This window comes from Ptychodera flava, chromosome 9 (genome assembly GCF_041260155.1).
Source record: "Ptychodera flava strain L36383 chromosome 9, AS_Pfla_20210202, whole genome shotgun sequence".
Lineage (NCBI taxonomy): Eukaryota > Metazoa > Hemichordata > Enteropneusta > Ptychoderidae > Ptychodera > Ptychodera flava.
The window spans coordinates 1,477,802-1,500,780 of NC_091936.1; the positions used below are offsets into that span (position 1 = coordinate 1,477,802).

The 22,979-nt window shown below is 35.6% G+C and overlaps 1 protein-coding gene across 2 annotated transcripts in view; it reads left to right on the plus strand.

The window, feature by feature from the left end:
- The window catches only part of LOC139141350 (kinesin heavy chain-like), a 140,743-nt gene that overhangs the window by 56,257 nt on the left and 61,507 nt on the right, over nucleotides 1–22,979 (plus strand). For both annotated transcript variants that reach the window (XM_070710981.1, XM_070710982.1), the window contains exons 9-13: nucleotides 4,206–4,354; nucleotides 4,996–5,144; nucleotides 6,620–6,783; nucleotides 17,044–17,319; nucleotides 20,933–21,082. In XM_070710981.1, the coding sequence (XP_070567082.1) occupies nucleotides 4,206–4,354; nucleotides 4,996–5,144; nucleotides 6,620–6,783; nucleotides 17,044–17,319; nucleotides 20,933–21,082 (888 nt within the window). The remainder of the gene's footprint in view (nucleotides 1–4,205; nucleotides 4,355–4,995; nucleotides 5,145–6,619; nucleotides 6,784–17,043; nucleotides 17,320–20,932; nucleotides 21,083–22,979) is intronic.

Below are 22,979 nucleotides of genomic sequence, written 5' to 3' on the forward strand. Positions count from 1 at the left end.
AACTGATTGGTCAGCTATAAAAAACAATGAAAATGTTTATGATCAAAAGTTTTTGAGATGCGCACATTTTAACAAATACAGAAATTATTAACATTATAAATATAAGACCAAACTATTTTTTCAGGGATGGGACAGGTTGGAAATGAGGGGTGAGAGACAAAGGCTCTCCTATTGCTGCATGTGGATGCAGCCACACCATTTCATTTACAGCATACTTATTCACTGTGTTGTGTTCAAGTTCCATATTGTACTGACTGTCATACAAGGATAACATAAGCAAATCAAATCAAATTAGAAAAGGATCAATGCTGTTGTGTTGATTTTGCTGAACATGGCTGATATTTCGCTCTATATATTTGGCTCTATATATTTGGTATCCAGCAAAGGCATATTTTGATGTAAAGTCAAAATTAACACTACATTGCTGACAATATATTTTACCGTTTCTGCATGAATTTTTCTTTTTTAAATTATAGTATATTAGTACTTCAAACAGATTAACAGTTATCGTGATGTCAACCCATAATTTTACATCACAAAGACTGTAATTCTGCCAATTGTTTTTGTTTTTCAGTCATTTTATAAATTTTGCACTGCACAAGATGATTGAACAAATTGCAATGTTTGAATTTGTAAACTCAAAGAATAAAAATCCTTTGGTCACAAATTAAATTATTTTTTGAAAAGAAATTTACTCTTAAACACTTTTAGCATATATTCTTTACACGGTCATGTATTTCAAGGAAAATATGCCTATTAAAAACAGTAATTTCTTCACTTTCAATTTTTTTTCAATACTATGACAATTATCAGCCATGAGGTTATACAAACACAAGACCAGATAAGCGTTTTTCATCATTTCCACAGGACTCTTTGGAAAATCCATTAAAAACAATTAAAAGTGACTGGAAATGATCACTTGGTATACATTTAATTTACAGATGCCAGGTTGTGTATTTCACATGCACTCAGGTCAGTAAGGAAGTGCGTCATTACTATTTTGGACTGTTAATTCTTATTTCTGAATTGTTTAACTTTTTTACACTTTGAACTATCTTTAGGCAGTTTATACTGTAGCTTAGAAATTTTTTGATTGATATATTTAATCATCTTTTGGGTTCTTTGGGTCCATATCCCACCTCATGCCCCTACATCATCAACTATTTACCAACAACTCCATGCCAACAACCAATTACCTGACCTGGCCACACATTAGAGAAGGTACAGCGTCATTGACGGTATTTTTTAATTTTAAGATTTTTTTTGGTAATTTTATACCTACTGGAACTAAGAGTATATAATGTGGTGATTTAGTAAGCATTTGATATGGTAAACTGTATTTGGTGTTGAAATGCAGTGAAAAAATCCTGGCAGATTTTGAAAAAATTCCAAACAAATGCCAATAAAAAATTCAGCCAGAGAAAGTTTGACAAAAAGAAAAGATGGGAGAGTGGGGAAAAAAGAATGTACAATGGATCGGATAAAAAAGATAATGTACCTCATCGATCTTCCAGACACCACCCCTTATCAAATGGTCCACCCCGATGTATTTTTGTTCGCAATCAATCATGCTGTGTATTTTAGTTTAAAATGTCAAGTTAGGTGAGGATTCGAAAGGAATAGTCAAGTTCACCACAGTTTAACTTTATCTCTTGTGTCATCATCCTTGTGTAATTGGTTAAGTTTGTAAGTTGTTCCAGATGTGGATGCACCAGCTGTTCTGGAAGAAAACAATGTTTACTTTTCCATGTAGGGTTTCTGAGTTGATGATTGTATGTTGAAATTTCTCCATGTATCTGGTGTATGGGCAAAGTGTAAACATTGGTTGCATGTTATGTATTTCAGTCTATGTCAAATATTGTAAATGAAAAATCAAGAACAATTTGCTGTGTGCTTGTAAAAGATAACATATTTGTCAATACATAAACTGCCTTGCAGATTGATTGTCTTAAAGATTATCACAGAAGTAGAAAAGGGAAAGAAACGAATCAAATTGCTGTAACGTATATTCACTCTCAGTGCCTGTATAGGCCTATACTTGACTATTTTATCATTACTTTCAGCTGTTTGTTATATCTTTGCTACTCTCCATGGGCCAAGGCACACTTGGGGTCAATGTCATCACTCTGTGCCAGTCTGTGTATGTCAGTCTGCCTGTATATGTATGTCCATGTTTCATACCATTGTTGACTTGTTTTGATAAATATATGGGAGCGAACAGTGATGTTGTCACTATTTTTGAAGATCATTATGTGAAGTAGTTTCGATTGCAGATACTACGACAGAAGAGTTCAGTACTGCCAAGATATCGAGTATAGCACACTGAATTTTGAACGTCAGAGTTATGAAAATGACTGAACAGTGTAACAATAAAGTTTCTTTTATTAAATCAATCGTTTCATTCTTTTCTAAGATTGTAGAGACTAAGGGTTAAGGATATTAGTAACTTTCAACCAAGAAAAAATACCAATTAGTAGAAAGGATCAAAAGAAATCAACATATTTATTTCTTTACATATTACAAAACTGAAAAGTAACACATAATTCTCATTTAAGTGATTAAGGCTAGTCTAAAACTTGTCAATGTTTGATGATGGCAAGGAACACAAAAAATAACTAACTTAAACAATCATTATAAAAAACTACAAATAAACCTCAATAGCAACAAAATTCCAAGCAAAACCTTACACTATGGTTCAGAGTGTTAATTTACAAAGTTCACTTAAAATATATTTTGAAAACGATAGTAATAGCGCTGATCGCAAATGACGTCACTGTTCTCTTCATTAATATGCATAAATAAACATTTCTCCGCATTTTCCGCATAAACGACGAAAATAAAACCTGCGAGTGTTAGAATGGCTATTTAGCGTCACACTTATTAGTATGAATTGATGACTGAGACTACAGGCTGCAACAGCAGCCGCGCATACAACAACAAAATTTGTCTGAATTTCAGCATATTTGTCCGAAAGTCGCGCGCGTGCAGCTATATTCAGTAACAAATCCGAAATCGCGATCAACGCTATTTGACAGCCGTACCGGCAGCTACTTAATATAAAGTCTGTGAAAAAGAGTACTAAATATCATTGTTTTTCAGGTCAACAAGTGATTGAATAAAAAAAATGTGTCATTAAACGGTAAAACAACAACTGATAAATAAGTAATTTTTCTCAAGAGTGACTTGAAACGGAAAAGTTCATCCCGTTTCACAGAAACTGACTGCGTTTTCAAGCGCCGCAGCTATGAACGAGAGGTCTGGGGAATCCCCGCGAAAATCGCTCACACTCGTCCAAAACATTGATCGTTCACTTTTGAGCTGCATGATTCAGCTTGTCAAAAATATTTTCATTTTATAGATAATTAATTAGATTTCTTATTTTTTTATTTCGTTTTTGTTAATTAAAAGTCATTGTAATGTTTTTAGATGCTTTAAAAAAATTCAAAACCCGCTAAAAAAGCGACTATTTGGCCAAAATTAAAACGAAAAACACGAAAATAAAGCTTGAATCATGGGCTATTTATATATGAATACTTTCAGTCTCTTTACGCTTACGCTCAAATGCGATAGAACGCTGTGTATACACAGGCTCAGTGGGCTTAAAATAGCGAGTTGAAAACATGGCGGCCACTCTCGCTGATGCACGATTTTTGCATCGAAATTTTTCTCTCATTTTCGTTCATATGACTTTAAAACTCCAGGAAACAATTGAGAAGAAAGGGTTACCTTGAAGTATTGAGGTATTTGCTGATAATTTGCCAAATTAAAAGAGAAAAAATGCTTCGAAAATTCCAACACGCTTACACACTGAGCGCTTTCAGAAGCCGTAGCATGTTTGTGTGGTATACATAGTGTAAAACTGAAAAGTGACATCCTGTTGATAAATTATTTATTTACTGATTTAAAGGGACAAAGTCGCCCATTTTTCATGAACTTTATTTGATACGAGATACTACTTATGATACTCATTGAATGGGTGACCTGCATATATTTAACCCTGATTTTAGACAAATTTAATGAAACCATGGCGAAAATGAATTAATGGTCATGACCATTAATTCATTTTCGCCATGGTTTCATGTATCGTGTTGCCCATGCAGACAACACCACAAACACGTTGTGATACATTAATATTGCCTCACTTACAATATGTTTTGCCATGCACTTTGTAAGGTAAGAGTGATTTTTGCCCTTTAACTTTGTAGAAAACCCATATCCCATATCGAGATAGCAAGATGACAAGAATTCTACAAGAGTCCCTTGGAGGGAATGCCCGTACAACAATTGTCATCTGTTCCTCACCAGCCTCTTATAATGAGACAGAAACCAGATCTACTCTAAACTTCGGTCAAAGGTTAGTAATTAAAATATATCATGAGTGCACAAATAACATTTTCCAGTTCCCATTAAAAACTTTATGGCAGGTAAATGATTGGGGCTTTTGTGTGTACTTGTTTTTCTTGTGGTACAAGTAACATTGAATAGGATAGGAGATGGGATGGAACAGATCAGCTATGTCAACTCAGGTTTGACAGATTATTGCTGTCAAAGGATAGATAACGTTATTTTAGAATTGAACTTTTGGGTAAGGATAACAAAGTGTGTTATTATAGCAATGCGCAGTGCAATTTTGTACTTGAATTGTACCATTTAGGTTAGTTAAGTTGGTAATGGCTGGTGTTGTTGACTCATTTCAGAGTTATCAGCTCTTTGTAACATTTCAGTCTTTTCAACTTGCTACACTGATGTTAATTTAATGTCTTAGCATCAATATCAGTGGTTGTTACATTCCGATATTGTTGTTGATTTGTCAAATTACAGTTTATTTCTCATAAGTTAGACTGCCATATTGGTGTATTGAATGTAGTAATTCATTTATGTTGAAGAGGATATGAGCCAGTTGGGACACTTAAGTTTCTTTTTGGTGAGTTTGATTTGGTATATGGTTCAACTGGGTACTACAAGTTTGATATGGTATACTTTGACTACCCACAGGGCTAAGACCATCAAGAATAGTGTCACAGTCAATGTTGAATTAACAGCGGAGGAATGGAAAAGACGTTATGAGAAAGAACGTCAGAAGAATGATAAATTACGCCACCAATTGACAAAATTAGAAAATGAACTCAAGAGATGGCGCAGTGGTAAGATATGCTTTATGCAAAATTCCAGGTTTTATACAGCTAGCACTTTAAAACTACATTATTCCAGATTTTGTTAGAACAGAATTTAACAATTTTTTGTGTATTTCATGTGCACAATGTATGTGTACGAAGGAGAGCTTTTCTTCATCAGCTGTATCTATACATTTATTTATGTTTTTAGTCCCCACGGACACCGTCCGGGGGGACTTATAGGTTTGGTCATGTCCGTGCGTGCGTCCGTGCGTCCGTGCGTCCGTGCGTGCGTGCGTCCGTCCGTCCGTCCGTCCGTTCACGCAGATATCTCAGAGATGCCTGGAGCAATTTCATTCAAACTTGGTACAAGGATTACTTCATATGTCATACAGATGCACGTCGATTTGTTTTGTGATGCGATCCAATATGGCTGCCAGGCGGCCATTTTATTACGATTTTTTCATGTACAGAGCCATAACTCAGGCATGTTTCCACTGATTTTATTCAAAGTTGGTACAAGGACATTGACCAATGTCATAGATATGCACGTCAATTTTTTTTGTGATACAGTCCAATATGGCCGCCGTGCAGCCATTTTGTTACGATTTTTTCATGTACAGAGCCATTACTCAGGCATGTCTCAACAGATTTTATTCAAAGTTGGTACAAGGACATTGACCAATGTCATAGCTATACACATCAATTTTTTTTGTGATACGATCCAATATGGCCGCAAGGCGGCCATTTTGTTACGATTTTTTCATGTACAGAGCCATAACTCAGGCATAACTCAACCGATTTTATTCAAACTTGGTACAAGGATATTGACCTATGTCATGCACATGCACATTGATTTGTTATGTGATACAATCCAATATGGCCGCCGTGTGGCCATTTTATCACATTTTTTCATGTCCAGAACCATAACTCAGACATGTATCAAGTGAATTTATTCAAAGTTGGTACAAGGAGATTCAGCAATGTCATACATATGCACATTAATTTGTTTTATGATACGATCCAATATGGTTGCTGTGCGGCCATTTTGTTATGATTTTTTCATGTACAAGCCATAACTCAGGCATATCTCAACCAATTTTAATCAAATTTGCTACAAGGACATTTACCTATGTCATACATATTCACATATATTTGTTTTGTGATACGATCCAATATGGCCACCGTGTGGCCATTTTATTACGATTTTTCCATGTCCTGAACTACAACTCACACATGTATCAAGCGAATTTATTCAAAAGTATTTTTATCACAGACCTAATGAAGAGGACTCTATCCTCTCTGAGGACCTGTAATCAAAGTACCCATTAACAAGTGGGGACTGTGTCATCAACGATGGCTTGTTATAGATGAATGTCCATCCTATGCAAAGATATGAGAAATGTTAAAAAACAATTTACCCACAGATAAGAAAAAACACTGCTCAATTAAATTTATAAATTTTACTTTCTTATCGAATGAAAATAAAAATGTTCTCATCATAGGAGAAAGTGTACCTACAAATGAACAAATGAATGATGATGATCAACTTGAAGATTTGATTCCGGATAAAAAACCTGTATCTAATGATATTGCTGCACTTTCCTCTGAGGAAAGGGCAAAGTTTGAAGAGGAACGCAGTCAACTCTATGAACAACTGGATGAAAAGGTGAGACATCAGTTCAAGAAACTTTAATTCATGTACAAGGTGCAGTATGAACAACATGGAGCTCACCAAATTTGTGTGTGTTTTTCATCCACCAACATTTGCAGTGTTCGCGCTACCACTTGCCAGACGGCAAAATGGTGAATTGATTGACTCATTAGCGACTCAGATGGTCAAAGCAATCGCTAGATTGGCAACTCGAAATTTGAAACGTTCGTTCACTACTTTCAACCAAAGTCAGTCTCGCTTCTATGGTTCTCGGTTCTCAAATGTTCTGTTGCATTGTGGTAATTTTTTTTACTTCTTGGGGAGTCTTTTGCCATAAACTTTGTACACGAGTAGGTTTTCATTTGCGTAAAACGTGTCAAAAATGCGTACGTTTCCATAAAGTTACCGCAGAGTCCGTATAGCTGAAGTGAGTTGTTTCATGGAGACAGTTTTTTCCGTAGAAGTTAGGGGTAAAATTTTCCTTTGATGCGCATGCTCTGTTACCCCAAAATAATAAGCTGGGGGTCTTTGGCATCAACGTCTCTCAGATGTTGATCTGCTGTGCCGTGCAATGCTGTGGCCATGTGCAAGTTCCATGCCGTGATGTACGTTCCAGGGCCTGACAAATATAATTTTTATCCACTTGTCCCCGGACAAGTAGCCTCTTTTTTTCTGCTTGTCTGTAGCAGAAACTCACTTGCCCTGAAAATTTTCCGGAAAAAAATAATTCTGTTCTTACCCAGATTGTGGGACTTCTCCTACAATGGTTGGTGACAAATTGGTGGTATTTACAGTTTTTAATTGTAAAAAAAGTACATTACCATAATGAAATTAATTTAACATGATTTCGTCGTTTATGGGGATTTTTGCCAGTTACCATATTAGATGTGTTTAACAGAAATAAATAAGATGATTCATCACACTTATGGCCACAAAACTAGAAGTGATTGAAGACAATAGTCTAATGCACACATTTAACATGGTTTTTTCACTACTGCTGTAAAGTTCATTCCATTTTTATAATTGCCCAAATGAGTGATACTTTTTCATTAAAGTTGCAAAAAAATTAGGTTGAAAACAAATATCTGAGAGGAACTCCTTTCTTTTCATAATAGCAATAGCAACTTGTCAAACCACGGTTTTGACAAGCTAGGTGGCTTTTGTTAAGGTCCACTACAATCAAGATAGGGGGTCTTGACTATATAAGGAATTCAGCATGGTGACCTAAACAAGCCTGCTGCATACAATCAAAGAGTGGCATATGACTCCTGGAGAAATTTCTGAGCCAAAATACTACTTTGAAAGATAGGGATATGATGCTTCTTCAAAATTTTGGAGTTACTGATATTTTTAGGTAAAGTTGTGAGCTTCCATCACACCACATACAAGTGCAGTCAATTCCGTTTGATGCTCCGTACACAGTGTGTTCTACTAGCTAGGAGATTAGTAGGATAGAGTAACTGTCGTTGTCAATAAAGTTTGCTTTACTTTTTCACTGTCCAAATTGTTCGATGAAAAGTTCAGTAGTTCTTTTTACTGTGGTTTTACGACTTATCCGGACACCAAACTTGCTAATTACCCAGCAACTTCGCTGATGATATTGAGACTTTGATCGGTAATTACCAAAGCACTTGGGTAATTCACCTCAAACTTGATACTTGATCTGGCTGCATGAGTGCTCCATGGGGTTCACAATGTGTATACAAAATCACTGATAAGTATCATACTAGTGCCATAAACTAATTTGTGACCAGGGGTTGGCATTCCACTGAACAGCATTCCTCAGTAAAACCAACATATGAACATGTGTGCTGTTCATCCGTGTTACATGTAAAACTCAACTGCGGAGAGGTTAGGAGAGTTTAATGGGTCGTTAGAGTTTATGAAATTACTTTTCAGAGCAGAAAAACTATTACTAACGTTAAAACAAGGGGACATTGGAATTCCTGTTATAGTATTGTGAGGAAAATCCTACGTTATTCAGTTTATTTATAATCCTATGATCCCCCGTCTCCGTCACCTAAATAGAATAGTCCCACTCCGCGCATCCGCCATTGGTTTTCCTCCTCTAAAACCTGCAGTTTCATTCGTTTGAAGCAAATATCCTTTCATCTGTGAAGAGTTTTTACCGGTGAATATTACAACTTTAACTACCAGTTTTTGTTTTCATAAGATGCAGACCATTTGATACTAAGGTACGCTGAGTTGCTTTTACGTGCAGGCAATGCAGATGCCACTTCACAGTTCACACTGTGCTGTTGATCGGCAAAGTACAAGATGCTTTGTTTCACTTTTTTTTTTAATTTTAAGATATGATTCATGTGAAAATTTTACCAAATGTCACTTATGGGATTGTGTTTTCAATTTCATTTGATGCAGGGATATGAAATACTGTGTCAGTTTACAATGTAGCTCGGAATTGTTGCTGAGTTTTGCTGCCTTTTGGCAATAGTTGTCTATCAGCATAAATGTGATCGAGGAATGTCAGTTCATGGAGATAGAGAGATTGAAAATCTTTTCTGTATTCTAGCTTCCTTTACAATTTCTTCAGGTGTAAGTCGATTTAGGAAAGTGATTGAAAGTTTAAGTGGTGTTCAATAATTGTGCCTAAATCAGCACGAATTTAGCGGAAAAAGTTTTTAAGTAGGACTGTTCATGATGTTCATTGCCGTTACAGAAATATTTTGGTGTAGTGGGCAGGTTTACTGTATTGCAAGTTGTATTTGTCCTGTGCCATTTTCATCACTTTGTTCAGCAATCTTTTGTATGGGTACACTGTTGAAAACTTTGAGTGCAAACTCATGTCTCAAATTGGTTTATGCTATCACTGCATGCACTGTACATGTCGGTGTCTGTGTTTACACTTTGCCACCCATGGAGTTCATGCAGCCAGATCAGGTATCAAGTTTGAGGTGAATTACCAAAGTGCTTTGGTAATTACTGATCAAAGTCTCAATATCATCAGCGAAGTTGCTGGGTAATTAGCAAGTTTGGTGTCCGGATAAGTCGTAAAACCACAGTAAAATGATCTAGGCTTCCGCTTCAAACATCATTGTCTGGTTATTTATTATCTTGTTACATTTTACATGTAAAATAGTGGGGAAGTACGTGGCCCGGCATTTGCCCCAGGATCCAGTCGTTTGTGGACTCACATCAACTTGCACATACCATGAATCGCAAACTGTAACAGAGTACCTGATTTTCCTTTAGTGTTTCGGTTGAGATGAAAAAAATAAGCCCCGATTTGAGTGCATCCCAGTGACCAATGTCTGGTACCTTGAGGGACATTGTTTCTATAAATTTGCGTCAAAAGACAAAAGAACGCACTCTGGGCAAAACACTGAGTTGCAAGGCTCTGAACTTTCTCCCTGCGGGGGCAAGTGAGGGCTAGTTTTGCGCTAGTCTGTATTAGAAATCAGTCTGTCCCGGGCATCGTTCAAGCGTAATTTTCAGGCCCTGTGTTCATTTAGCAATATAAAGACTTCATGTTCACAGAAAAGACTCTCTTACTACAGACTAAGTGTATTCTAAGGCTGGACAAAAAAGCAGACTATGGTCAAAGTCCAATTGGGACCTCAGGAATGCCACTCAACAGACAGTAGATTGTCACCCTGGCCATTAACAGTGTACCCCAATGACATGGAACCAAAGCAAATACATTAACCAGTTAACTGTATTGTGTTTATGTGAGAATTTCCTGCCTGTCTACAACCCTTGTCGTTACAGAACTTGCATGTAATTAATGATTGGCACAACACTTTTTGTGATGTGTAGATACAATGTCGCTAGGAAAGTTGTGGTCTGATCATAGCGGGACAGTGGTTTGCAATGAACCAAAGTCACTTTTGTGGCGTAACCTTTTCACTTGCAAGCAGGTGCATGTGTTCTCTTTCCATATGTTCAGGCTGGCCATGCGGTGCAGTGCAGGCTGAGTACGTCATTGTCACAAGGGGACAGCTTTTTAAAATGAGTATTAAATTACGAAGACATCAATTTTTTTTTCATATTTTAGAATAATTTTGTGTCAAATACCAAAATGTTACTTCTGTATTGAGGGATTGTTTAATCAGTTTGATTTGAAACAGCGATATAAAATACTGTGTCAGTTAAGCTTGGAAATCGTGGCTGAGTTTTACTCCCTTGTAGCCAGGGTTGCAATCAGTATCAATGTGATCATGGCATGCCAGTTCATGAAGATTTTGAGAATATTAATTTTTTCTGTAATTTTTCTGTCCTTTACAATTTGCTGGTCAATTTTTGAAAGTGATTGAAAGTTGGAAGTTTGTTTAAATTGTGGTGAAATCTGCATATTTGTATTTTTGGGGCATTTTTGCTGTTTTTGTAAAAACATCTCTGAAACCGCACTTCGGATTGCTTTGAAATTTGATATGCAGTTTACTTAGGGTGACTTCAGTCAGATTTGTTCAAACTGTGTGAAATTTGCATATTTGTATTTTTATGGCACTTTTTGTCATTTTTGGTCAGATTTCTTCGAATTCTGCAGAAATTTTCAAATTTTGTATATTTTAAGGCAAGATTTGTCATTCTTTGGTCAAAACATGTTTCAACATAACCGCTTGTCTGACAGCTTTGATATTTCCTATACAGGTTTATAGGTGTGACCAAATGTGAAATATTTAAATTATGATGAAATCTACAATTTTTGCCATTTTTTGTCAAAAAAATGTGTTTTTCAAAAAGTACTTGTCTGATAGCTTTGAAATTTGGTATACAGGTTGCTACAGATGAACTTAATATGATATATTGAAAGTATGATAAAATCTGCAATTTTGTATTTTTGGGGCAATTTTTGCCATTTTTCGTCAAAAATTGTGTTTCTCCAAAATTACTTATCTGATAGCTTTGAAATTTGAAATACCGGCTCCTACAGAGTGTTTCAGCCAGCGTGCGGCATTGCGACATTTGACGCAATTTTTTTTGTTTTGTCCCGATAAAATAACCATTGTGGGTCACCATGACGCAATCTGAGTAGGCCATATTTCAGTGGCTATTGAATTTTTAGACAGTGCCTCCTGGACAGAAAACTACAACTAATAATAAAATGTTGTAAGATGTTGAAACAGTTTACCCTCCTTCCTACAAAGTTGCAATGTATTGAAACAGTTTACTCTCCTTTCTACAAAGTTACAAATTCCCTGGTACGTGAAGTAAACATTGTTGCTGTTCGATACTACAATACATCAATGTCCATGAATACAATGAGGCTTGGTTTTACATCCATGGTTTTGCCTAGGTGAGTGCCGCGTACGGTCGTCCTTGAGTTCAAGTTTTACCTACATTGCTTGCATCAAAATTTGGCCTGCAGCTACTCAGTTTGATAGTAAAAACCATATTTTCTAAGGAAGCTTTCACAAACAGAGTCATTGTACAAATGAAAAGGAGAAAAACTGAGGTTTTCTGAAGGTCAAATCTGGGTCATTTCACGTGATGTCATGAATGAAGACCCCTTAAGTACACAATTATGGTTCAAAAGAAACCACCTAGGGAGGACCAAAAGGTACAATCTTTCGTTAAAAAGAAATTTCTTGGTGCCTTCCAATTTAAATGGCATTCAGCTTGACTGTCAGTTTTAAATTATACTTTATTAAGAGTCATGGCAAAGGGAAATGGTCAACAGTACTTGCAGTAAGCATATTCATTTTCAAATCTTCACATTTGAGAGCTGCAATTTTGCATGGTAACTTAACATCAAAGCAACAATTCAAAAGTAGAGCTATTAAAATTGTCCATTTGGCATATTTCAAACTGCTATAACTTATACAAGAAATGGTGTGATTCTGAATGATTTTAATATTTCTGCAGATTCCACCAGTTTAATGATATGATAGTGAACATCACTAGACATTTCTTGATGATATCAAAATATAAATGAAAATATTTCTGGGCTAAAATGTTATCATAATCTTTGAAACAATGATTACTCTAAAACATTGGGAAATTAAATGAACAATATCATTGTGTATTGTTTTACAGGATTTGGGTTTGGCCAAACCATTTCTGTCTCAAGAAAAATACTTATGCTTAAGATGCTATTGAGCCTGCTTGATCACAACTATGACACAACACCAGGGCCTTAAACACCACAATAATTGTATCTACCATTGCCAATATGCTACCCAATGCTTTCTTCTGCATGGAAAATTTTTATCTGTGTGGCTCACAAAATTTTCGTCATGACTTATAAGTCATGCATAATTTGCCACATTAGGAGCTTGTAGCTTAAATGTATTAAGTTGTCATTCTGTGAACACTGACAGAATGCTACAGAAATATTCTGTATCTGTGGTAATATACACTTCACATTGCTACCTGATTTTTAGAATTGCCACCTAATTTTAATTTCTGGTGGTAAAAGTTTACCACCAGAAATGAAAAAATATTTCTATCACTTTAATGTCATAAAAACACAGATAATTAATGCAATAAAAACTGAACAAATATTTCTTTAATGTAAAATACAAAACATCTTGATTTGAAAAATTAAGAACTCCTGAATACCAAGAAAGTTGTTGCCACACTTGAGATCATAAACTGCCTAAAATTTGTTCAAAGTGGCTACAAGATTTTTGATTTGGCTAATGAGTTGGCTAATCATCTTGGTGACTTAGGGAGAGCCCTACAGTTTATGTGCATACCACGTGGTAGCAGTAAACTTAATGATACTGCAAGTTTCATGTTGGCACAATTTTGCACAACACCATTGGCCTACTATATATACTGACCGTTAATGCACTCACCTGACTTGCCTATTGAACACCAAATATAGTACCAGGTCATAAGGACACATAATGACACTGTACTGTGTTGTTTTATTGAAATACATTACATGTCCCCCAAAAATTTAATTTGTCCCCCATTCAGACCTACTATGGGTCACTATGTCCCCATGCAAGCAAAAGCTGCTGAAACACTGCTACAGATAAACTTAATGTGATGTATTGAAATTATGATGAAATCTGCAACTTTGTATTTTTTGGGCAATTTTTGCCAATTGTGGTCAAAAAATGATTTTCTCCAAAATTACTTGTCTGATAGCTTTAAAACTTGGTATACACGCTCCTACAGATGAACTACAGATGAACTAATGTGATGTATTGAAATTATGATGAAATCTGCAATTTTGTATTTTTGGGGCAATTTTTGCCATTTTTGTTCAAAAAATGTTTTTCTCCAAAACTACTTGTCGGATAGCTTTGAAATTTGGTATACAGGCTCCTACAGATAAATGCCATGATTTATTGAAATTTTGATGAAATCTGCAATTTTATATTTTGGGGGCAATTTTTTCCATTTTTAGTCAAAAAATTTGATTCTCAAAAAAACTTCTCATCAGATAGCTTTGTTGACATGGTCTTGGAGATTATCTTAATGTGATATGTTCAAATTATGATGAAATCTTCAATTGTGTATTTTTGCAGCTATTTGTGCCATTTTTTTTGTCAGGCCACTGAAATGAGCTATCAAATTCAAAGATTTCCACCTTCTTCATCTACACGTATTAAAAATAATTGTTCTTTTCATAACACAGCAGAGCTTTATAGGCCGCTAGGTCGCTCGTTTCAATTTGAAAGCCCCTTCCAAAATCAGACACAACCTTGACAATGTGAATTTTCATGAGAGGTAATACATTTAAGGTTAAAAGATAAGAAATGGACCTCTTTAATCTAACAATTCTCTGGTTGTTAATAAGCTCAGAACCCCCGTACATTATACATTTTCTGAAAGCCTAGATATAGGGGAAGATTTTGGTAATCACAGTGTCACCATTGTTTACATAACTATCACGTGACAGGTAATTTGCATAACCTTTCAAAAATCGGTTTTCCCTATGTTTTGTCTCAATACTTCAAAATATGTGACTCGAACTTTCTGGAATGCAAGCTGTCACAATGCTCTTCCAAATGGTGTCTCAGATTTTTTGTATCTTGCTTAGTTTTTATTTGAGCACAATTTTAAAGAATTCAACTAGGGTTAAATTCACCGCTCTGGCAGTTTTTTTGGCATAAAAATTGTTTAAGAAGGTTTAAAAAAATTCTGAGACACGCTTTGGAAGATCCTTATGACAGCTTGCACTCACACAAATTTCAGCCAAATATCTCATAGCATTGAAACAGAACATAGGGAAAACTGATTTGTGAAAGGTTATGCAAATTGCCTGTCACATGACAATTATGTAAACAGTGGTCACACTATGGTAACCAAAATATTTCCCTATATCTAGGCTTTTCGAAAATATATAATTTACGGGGGTTCTGAGCTCATTAACCACTAGAAAATTGTTGGCTTAAAGAGGTCAATTTCTTGTCTTGGAACCTTAACTGTTTCTCAACAACATAGTGCATCGCCCCCACAATTCTGTATGTGATTGGACTGAGGCGAATTTCCCCTTTTTGGTGATCTTAAACTGCTGAAACTGAAACTGGCTGCAGGCAAGCATTTTTAGCTCACATTTGGTTATACCAATGTGAGTTTATCATATAAGCTGAAGTCGATGGCGTCTGTATGTATGTGTGTATGTATGTATGTATGTATGTATGTATGTATGTATGTATGTACAGTATGTCCGTCAACATCAAAAACACGCAAACGGCTGCGCATTTCAGCTTGGTATTTGGTGTGTGGATGCATCCTGGGCTATAGATGGGATTTTGTTCAAACGAAGTCTGCATTGCCAAAATTATGCAAATGAGCTTACAAAATGTGAAAATGGTCAAGAATTAATATCTCGAGAACCGCTGTTTTGATTGATTTGAAAATTTGTGTGCAAGTACCTTAGGTGAAACTTATACAGTTTTATGAATATTGTGAAGATATCCTTAATTTTGTATTTTTACTGAATTTTTTGGTGATTTTTCTCATTTTCAGTAAAAATTATTCTTCTCTGAAACCGCCAGCCCAATCACTCTCAAATTTTGGTTGGATCTTTGCGAGGGTGTTACTCTTCTAATTTGTTGAAATTATGACAAAATTGGGAAAATTACTATTTTGAAGCAATTTTGTCATTTTTGGTCAAAAAATCTTAAACAGTATTTTCTTTTTAAAACTCCTGGACAGACAGCTTTTACATTTTGTACACAGAAGTACAGACATGACAATAGTCAGATATGTGGAAATTGTCCTGAAATATACAAATTTGTATTTTTAAGACAATATTGTCATTTTTGGTCAAGAAAACTTTTTCTCAAAATTACTTGGTTGATAGCTTTATAATTTGGTATAAAGCCCCAAGGGATGTTATTAGATAAATTTTCTGCTCAAAGTGTTGGGAAACCCCCAAATCTGTATATTTTAGGTAATTTTCTCAGTTTGTGACCTTAAATGACCTACACCAACCCAGGATATGTTGTGAGACAGTTTCGAAGGCTGTGAACATAATTTTGTCATATTTGGTATCAATTTGTAGGAAAATTTGATCCAGAAAACAAAGCTGAGGTGAATTTTTTCATTGCAGACCAATTTTTGCAACTTTTCTATGTAAGACATACAAGGACTGATGAGAAATTTGGATCGAGGATAATTCCAGATGTTGTAATCACCGCCCACAGTGGAAGGCATTTCACTATCAGTAACTAACTTAAGTGCTGTTTACATTAGAATGATAACACTCGTAGCATTAATTAAAAAATCCCCAAGGTTGTAAATACATTTCCTGTCATCCGGCGTTATGTAATACCAAGGGATCGAACATTTAATATTCAGGAGAGGGTAGGGTCTAGAAGATTGAGGAGGTAGCATTACTTTTTACCAGATCCCTTGTACATTTTTTTTACGCATTTCCACCTTTTCTTTTTATCAAGCCTTCTCTGTCTATTTTTTGTTGTGGACATTTGCTTATGTATTTACGATCTGCTTGTCCCATTGCTATAAAAGTTGATATGCATGTTCCTAAAGATGACCTCCAGTACCTGAGTTGGAGACCTTATTTGCTTTTGTCATTCTTGTTTTTCCTGGTTTAAATATTTCTCAAATGGACCAATTCAAACCGAATGTGAGCACACTGTCCTTGACGGTATTTTTATAAGTTGGGATTACGTACAGGCACACAGTATCCCACGATAAATACGCATTACGTTCATATCGACATTGCATTTTATTCGCATGCAACGTGAACACTATACTTGTCAAAATATACCTGCTGCAGTGTAGTAATCTAAATATAAAATCATGAAAACAATGCCAATAATTGCAGCTCATGTGCCTTTAACATGGCTGTCATTCCTTTAATTACATGTACATATTTGTTTTTGATGATAGGATTCTGAAATTGATAGCCAAGCTCAGCTGATTGAGAAATTGAAGCAACAAATGTTGGACCAAGAAGAGTTGATTGCTTCTACCAGACGAGATTATGACAACATTCAACGTGAAATGTCTAGACTTCAGGGTGAGAATGAATCAGCTAAGGAAGAAGTGAAAGAAGTGTTACAGGCATTAGAAGAGTTAGCTGTCAACTATGATGAAAAATCTAAAGAAGTAGATGACAGAAGGAAAGAAAATGAGACTCTCAATGATGAATTGAACCTGAAATCAGTAAGTTTTGAATCGTTGCAAAGTTGAATTGCTTCATTAGCTCACATGTGGTATACCAATGTATGTACGTACGTATAGTATGTCCGTCAACATCAAAAACTCCAAACATGCACTTTTTAGCTTGGTATTGGATGTGTGGATGCATCCTGGCCTACAGATGGGATTTTGTCCAAATGAAGTTTGCATTGCCCAAATTACGGAAATGAGCTTAAAAAATGTGAAAATGGTCAAAACTTAACAACTCAAGGACAGCTGTTTTGATTTTTTTGAAAATTTGTGTGCAAGTACCTTCAGTGGACCTTATACAGTTTTATGTATATCGTGAAGATATCTTTAATTTTGTATTGTTTCTTAATTATTTGGTTATTTTTCTCATTTTAAGTAAAAATTCTTCTCTGAAACCGCTTGCCCAATTGCTCTAAAATTTGGGTTGGATATTTGCAAGAATGTTACCCTTTTAATTTGTTGAAATTACAACAAAATTGGCAAAATTACCCTTTTGGGGCAATTTTTGTCATTTTTGGTCAAAAAATCATAAATCTTTTTTCATTAAAACTGCTGGACTGACAGCGTTTATATTTGGTGTACAGATGTCCAGGGATTACAATAGTTGGACATGTGGAAATTGTCCTGAAATATGCAAATTTTTTAAAGGAAAATTTTGTCATTTTTGGTCAAGAAAACGTATTTAATATAATAATAATAATATATTATATAGGTAGATAGGTAAGTTTATTTCAGTACTGATGGCCTCCGGCAAAAATGTACAAATCAAAAAGCAAAAATTATAAACTGGTCGCTAGAAATGTACAGATGACAGCAAGGCAACGAATAAAAATATTAACTTAATTATTAATAGTGTCATCTCTGACTTTTGTTGCATAGAAAATAAACCTACTGAGTTTCCTTATTGTAGTTGTATTATGAGATGATAAAAGTATCTTAAACTTATGTACAAGAGGTGGATTAAAGTAATATTGTGGAATGTATTTCTGTCTCAGATTGTTATACATTGGACAGACAAGTAAAAAGTGAAACTCGTCTTCAATGTGGTCTCCTTCACATAATTCACATATCCTTAATGCCCTTGGAATATTGTTCTTGACAGCGTTTATATTTGGTGTACAGATGTCTAGGGATTACAATAGTTGGACATGTGGAAATTGTCCTGAAATATGCAAATTTTTCAAAGGAAAATTTTGTCATTTTTGGTCAAGAAAACGTATTTAATATAATAATAATAATATATTATATAATAATATTATGTTTGGTCAAAAAAACTTGTTCTAAAAAACTACTTGTCTGATAGCTTTTTAGTCCCCACGGACACCGTCCGAGGGGACTTATAGGTTTGGTCATGTCCGTGTGTCCGTCTGTGCGTCTGTCCGTTCACGCAGATATCTCAGACATGCCCTGGTCAATTTCTTTCAAACTTTGCATGTGTAGTATGATGGGACATCTTATGACGCCACATATTGTACCTCATTAATTATGTGCATATCTAATTTTGAGCGAGCCAATAGAGCTAGAGGTCTGATTTTTGGTATATAGGGGTAACTTAGCAATACAATTTTTTTGACAAAATGTCACGTGACCTCAATGACCTTTGACCTGAAATGTACGTATTTGTCCATAACTCAGTAACCACAAGTGGTACACCCTTCATATTTGGTATGATGGGAGACCTTATGACGCCACATACTGTACCTCATTAATTATGCACATATCTAATTCTGAGCAAGCCAATAGAGCTGGACGTCTGATTTTTGGTATATAGGGATAACTATAGGATAGAAATTTTTTGAAATGTCATGGGACCTCGATGACCTTTTACCTAAAATATACATTTATGTCAATAAATAAGTAACCACAAGTACTATGTCCTTTATATTTAGTAGGATGGGAGACCTTATGACAACACACGCTTTACCTCATTAATTATGCACACATCTAATTCTGGGCAAGAGAATAGAGGTAGAGGTCTGATTTTTGGCATATAGGGATTTATTAGCAATACAATTTTTTTTTCAAAATGTCACGTGACCTCGATGACCTTTGACCTTGATTATACATTTATATGCATAACTCAGTTACCACAAGTTCTAAACCCTTCAATTTTGATAGGATATTAGACCTTAAGATGTCACATCTTGTACCTCATTTATTATGCGCATATGTATTACTTGGCTGGCCAATACAGCTAGAGGTCTGATTATTTTTCCCGATTTAGAACCATAACTTAGACATGCCTCATTGGGAACAACGACATAGACCTATGTGCCCATAGATCTCAACATATACACTCCAGTGATACTTCTTAATGACCACATTTCCCTGCCCCATCAAGACTAATACTCCTATTACAAGTGGGGACTATGTCATTGTCAATGACTTGTTAGTTAGATAAATCTTCTGCTCAAAGTGTTGGGAAACCCATAATTTGTATAATTTAGGTAATTTTATCAGTCTGTGACCGTAAATGACCTATACCAACCTAGGATATGTTGTGAAACAGTGGTTAAGGCTGTGAACATAATTTTGTCATATTTGGTATCAATTTGTAGTGAAATTTCATCTAGAAAACAAAGCTGAGGTTAATTTTTTCATTGCAGACTAATTTTTGCAACCAATTCCTAATTTGCATTTTCAATGATCTTTTCCAATTACGGATATATACTGGGATTTACTTGATCAAAGTTTGCAAAACATGCTATGTACATTGATGATTATTCCCTGTTAAAACAATATCAAAAGTCATTTCACATTTTCATGTCAGCTAATTTATAATTTGCATGTCTAATGAGCTTTCACTGAGCTTTTTCACACTTCGGCATATATGGCTTGAAGGACTTGGCCAAAGGTAATTACACTTGCTATATAAAGTGGTGATACAATGACAGCAGTCAAAGAAATTTAATATTTTTATTTCAACCAATTACATATGTGTATACTTCATGACCTTTTAGAATTAATCAGCGGTGAATATTGTTCATTATGGTGATCATAATACTTTCAATAAAGTTGCAAACATGTGGCAAAGGTTCAAATTTACACATAACTGCAATATATAATGAAATAATCGCAATCATACCAATCCAAAATCCAATAACACTAGGTCAGAATTTGAAAGACAATAGTTGTAAACATAGACACAAAACAGCACAGAACAGACAGTAAATAGACGGTACACAAACAAAGTCAAAGTCATGAACGAAAGATAAATGGACCTCTAACCAAAAGACCAAGAAGTGTTGTCAGGTGTTTCGAAAATAGTAAGCGCATCCTGCCCCACATGTGGCACCCGCCATATATCAATCTGCAGGTCAGATAGGTAGTGGTCACTAACTAAGGCCCAATGTCACTGATGCCAACAGCGATCATTTGTCGAAGACAGATATTGTATTTATCTACCAGCTTGCGACCACCGATCTATAAAGGCCACTTTAGGACAGTCCCTTGTCTGGCCACCATATACAGGTTTGACTGTATATAAAAATAAGCTGTGAATCTTAGTATGGTTCTTTGCCTAACCGCAAAATATCTGACGTGCTCAGCAAAATAAACAGCAAAAGGAATCTTTTAACTATGACTTTTGTCTTGCTTGTACCTACAGAGTTCCTTGTCTACCACAGAAGCTGAGTTACAGCAATTAAAGGAAAATGATGCTCACCAGAAGAAACGTGTTATGGAAATGTTGAGAAGTCTTATGAAAGATCTCGGTGAGATTGGATCTGTTGTTGGTGGCAATGCTGCAGAAATCAAAGTAGGTCAATACAACATTGAATTCCAGAACAATTTTCATCTCAAATCAACATCAATCTAATAGAAGGCTTTGTGTTGTCATCTGGCATCTGATATCCATAAACTTTTTACCTCTGCTGACGCGGAGCTTATCAAATAGGTGGCTATGTGGCAGTGTCCGTCGTCTGTTGTCCTGTATCCATCAATTTTGTCAATAGATTCCCAAATGCGATGGGAGTGAAATTTTACAAATGTTATAGTGACATTTCGAACGTTTGTTTTCAGACAGTACTCAAAATGATGAATATTGTCATATTTTCTGTGCAGAACTTTCTGGGCATAGAAATGCTGGAATTGAGTATGTTTGGTGCGAGGGGGTGGTCCATTTGATATCCTGGGGGGGTCTTGAAGATTTTTACAAAAAATTCCCAACAAATGTCAATAAAAAAGTCAGCCATAGAAGGCTTGACATAAAAAAGGTGGGAGCGTGGAAGAAAAATTTAATGTAATGCTACCTCATCACTCTTCCAGACCCCCAAGGATATCAAATGGTCCGACCCTAGCTACAAAAAGAGTGTGCTTTACTTTGCCTAAGTTTTATTTAGGGATTATATAATAGTTGGGATCCCTGCTGTGAGATTCAACTCTCATTTTTTGAGTGTGTATGACAACAAAGAGTCATATGTGTAGTCACCGTCCCTCCAACCACCTGTCTGGAAACAGCTCCTGTTTCTTTGTTCCGATGCACGTTGCTGGTAAACATATCAATTACAAAAAATCTGTGAATCTCTGACACCTGACCATGACAAATATGCTAATTTTAACCAAAAGTACCAGAATGCACTGCGCTATTCACTACATCGATTTTGCTGAATAAACTTGTCGATATTGTAACACAAACGTTTCAATATTGAGGTGGGAGCCTCAAGGTTCTTTCACATTTTTATACATAAAAATTCATTTCTTTTCAAAGCTGTTGCGTACTCATTTGGCCTCCAAAACAGATTGAGCTTGCAAGGAATCCCCACTAGACAACTGTACGCGACTGTACCCCTAAGTCTTAAAACGGATAAACAAAGACACAAACAAAATCACTATCCCAAAAATCATCATTTCGGAAGAAAAAACATCAAAATAAGTGTCTCACCATTCGTAAAATATCGTAAATTTAATGTTCACTGACTGAAATATGCTGAGTTGGATTAGATTCAAACATGGAAGGGAGGAAAAAACTTTGTGACTAAGAACCAACGTGCGTGATCAAAGTTACAAAATGGCGTCGTGGCAAACTCAACAGCATTCCGAAACATCAAAAGCATAAATTTCGAGTAATGTTAGAATGAAAATCGATTCTAGAAAATAAACTTTTAGGAAGGTATACAGCTCGCAAGTCAAAATTCACAGGGAATTTTACGGGTTGATTGGCAATTTTTGTTGTTCAAAAAGTGCATGGCTGGCGTATGGTGGCCGCCATCTTGATTTTTAACAACAAATGCATCGTCGAAAACTCAGGAGTTTTCTACAACAGAACAGAGTAAACGACAAAAAACGCATACTACCAATTGTAAAAACCCCATTGCTGATTGATCACGCCAAAGTCGTTTTGATTTCTTCTTATTTCTACAAGTGAAAGGGGGAGGACTTACGTACTATAAGGTGCCTCTTCCTACCTAGCAAGGTCAAATTTGGTGGGCGAAATTCTACGGAAAAACACGGAAAATCATAGACGAAAATCTAGAAAGAAATTACTCTCAATAAACCCAGTTTCTCAGTTGTAGCAGAAATCCTGGCTATGGTAACAAAGTTACCTGAGGAGCTAAGACATGACAATAAATAAAAATACTCTGCACCGCAAGATGTTGCTAAACACTACTAATCGTGTCCCCAAGCAAGGATTTACATCCGTAACGTGCTTCGTA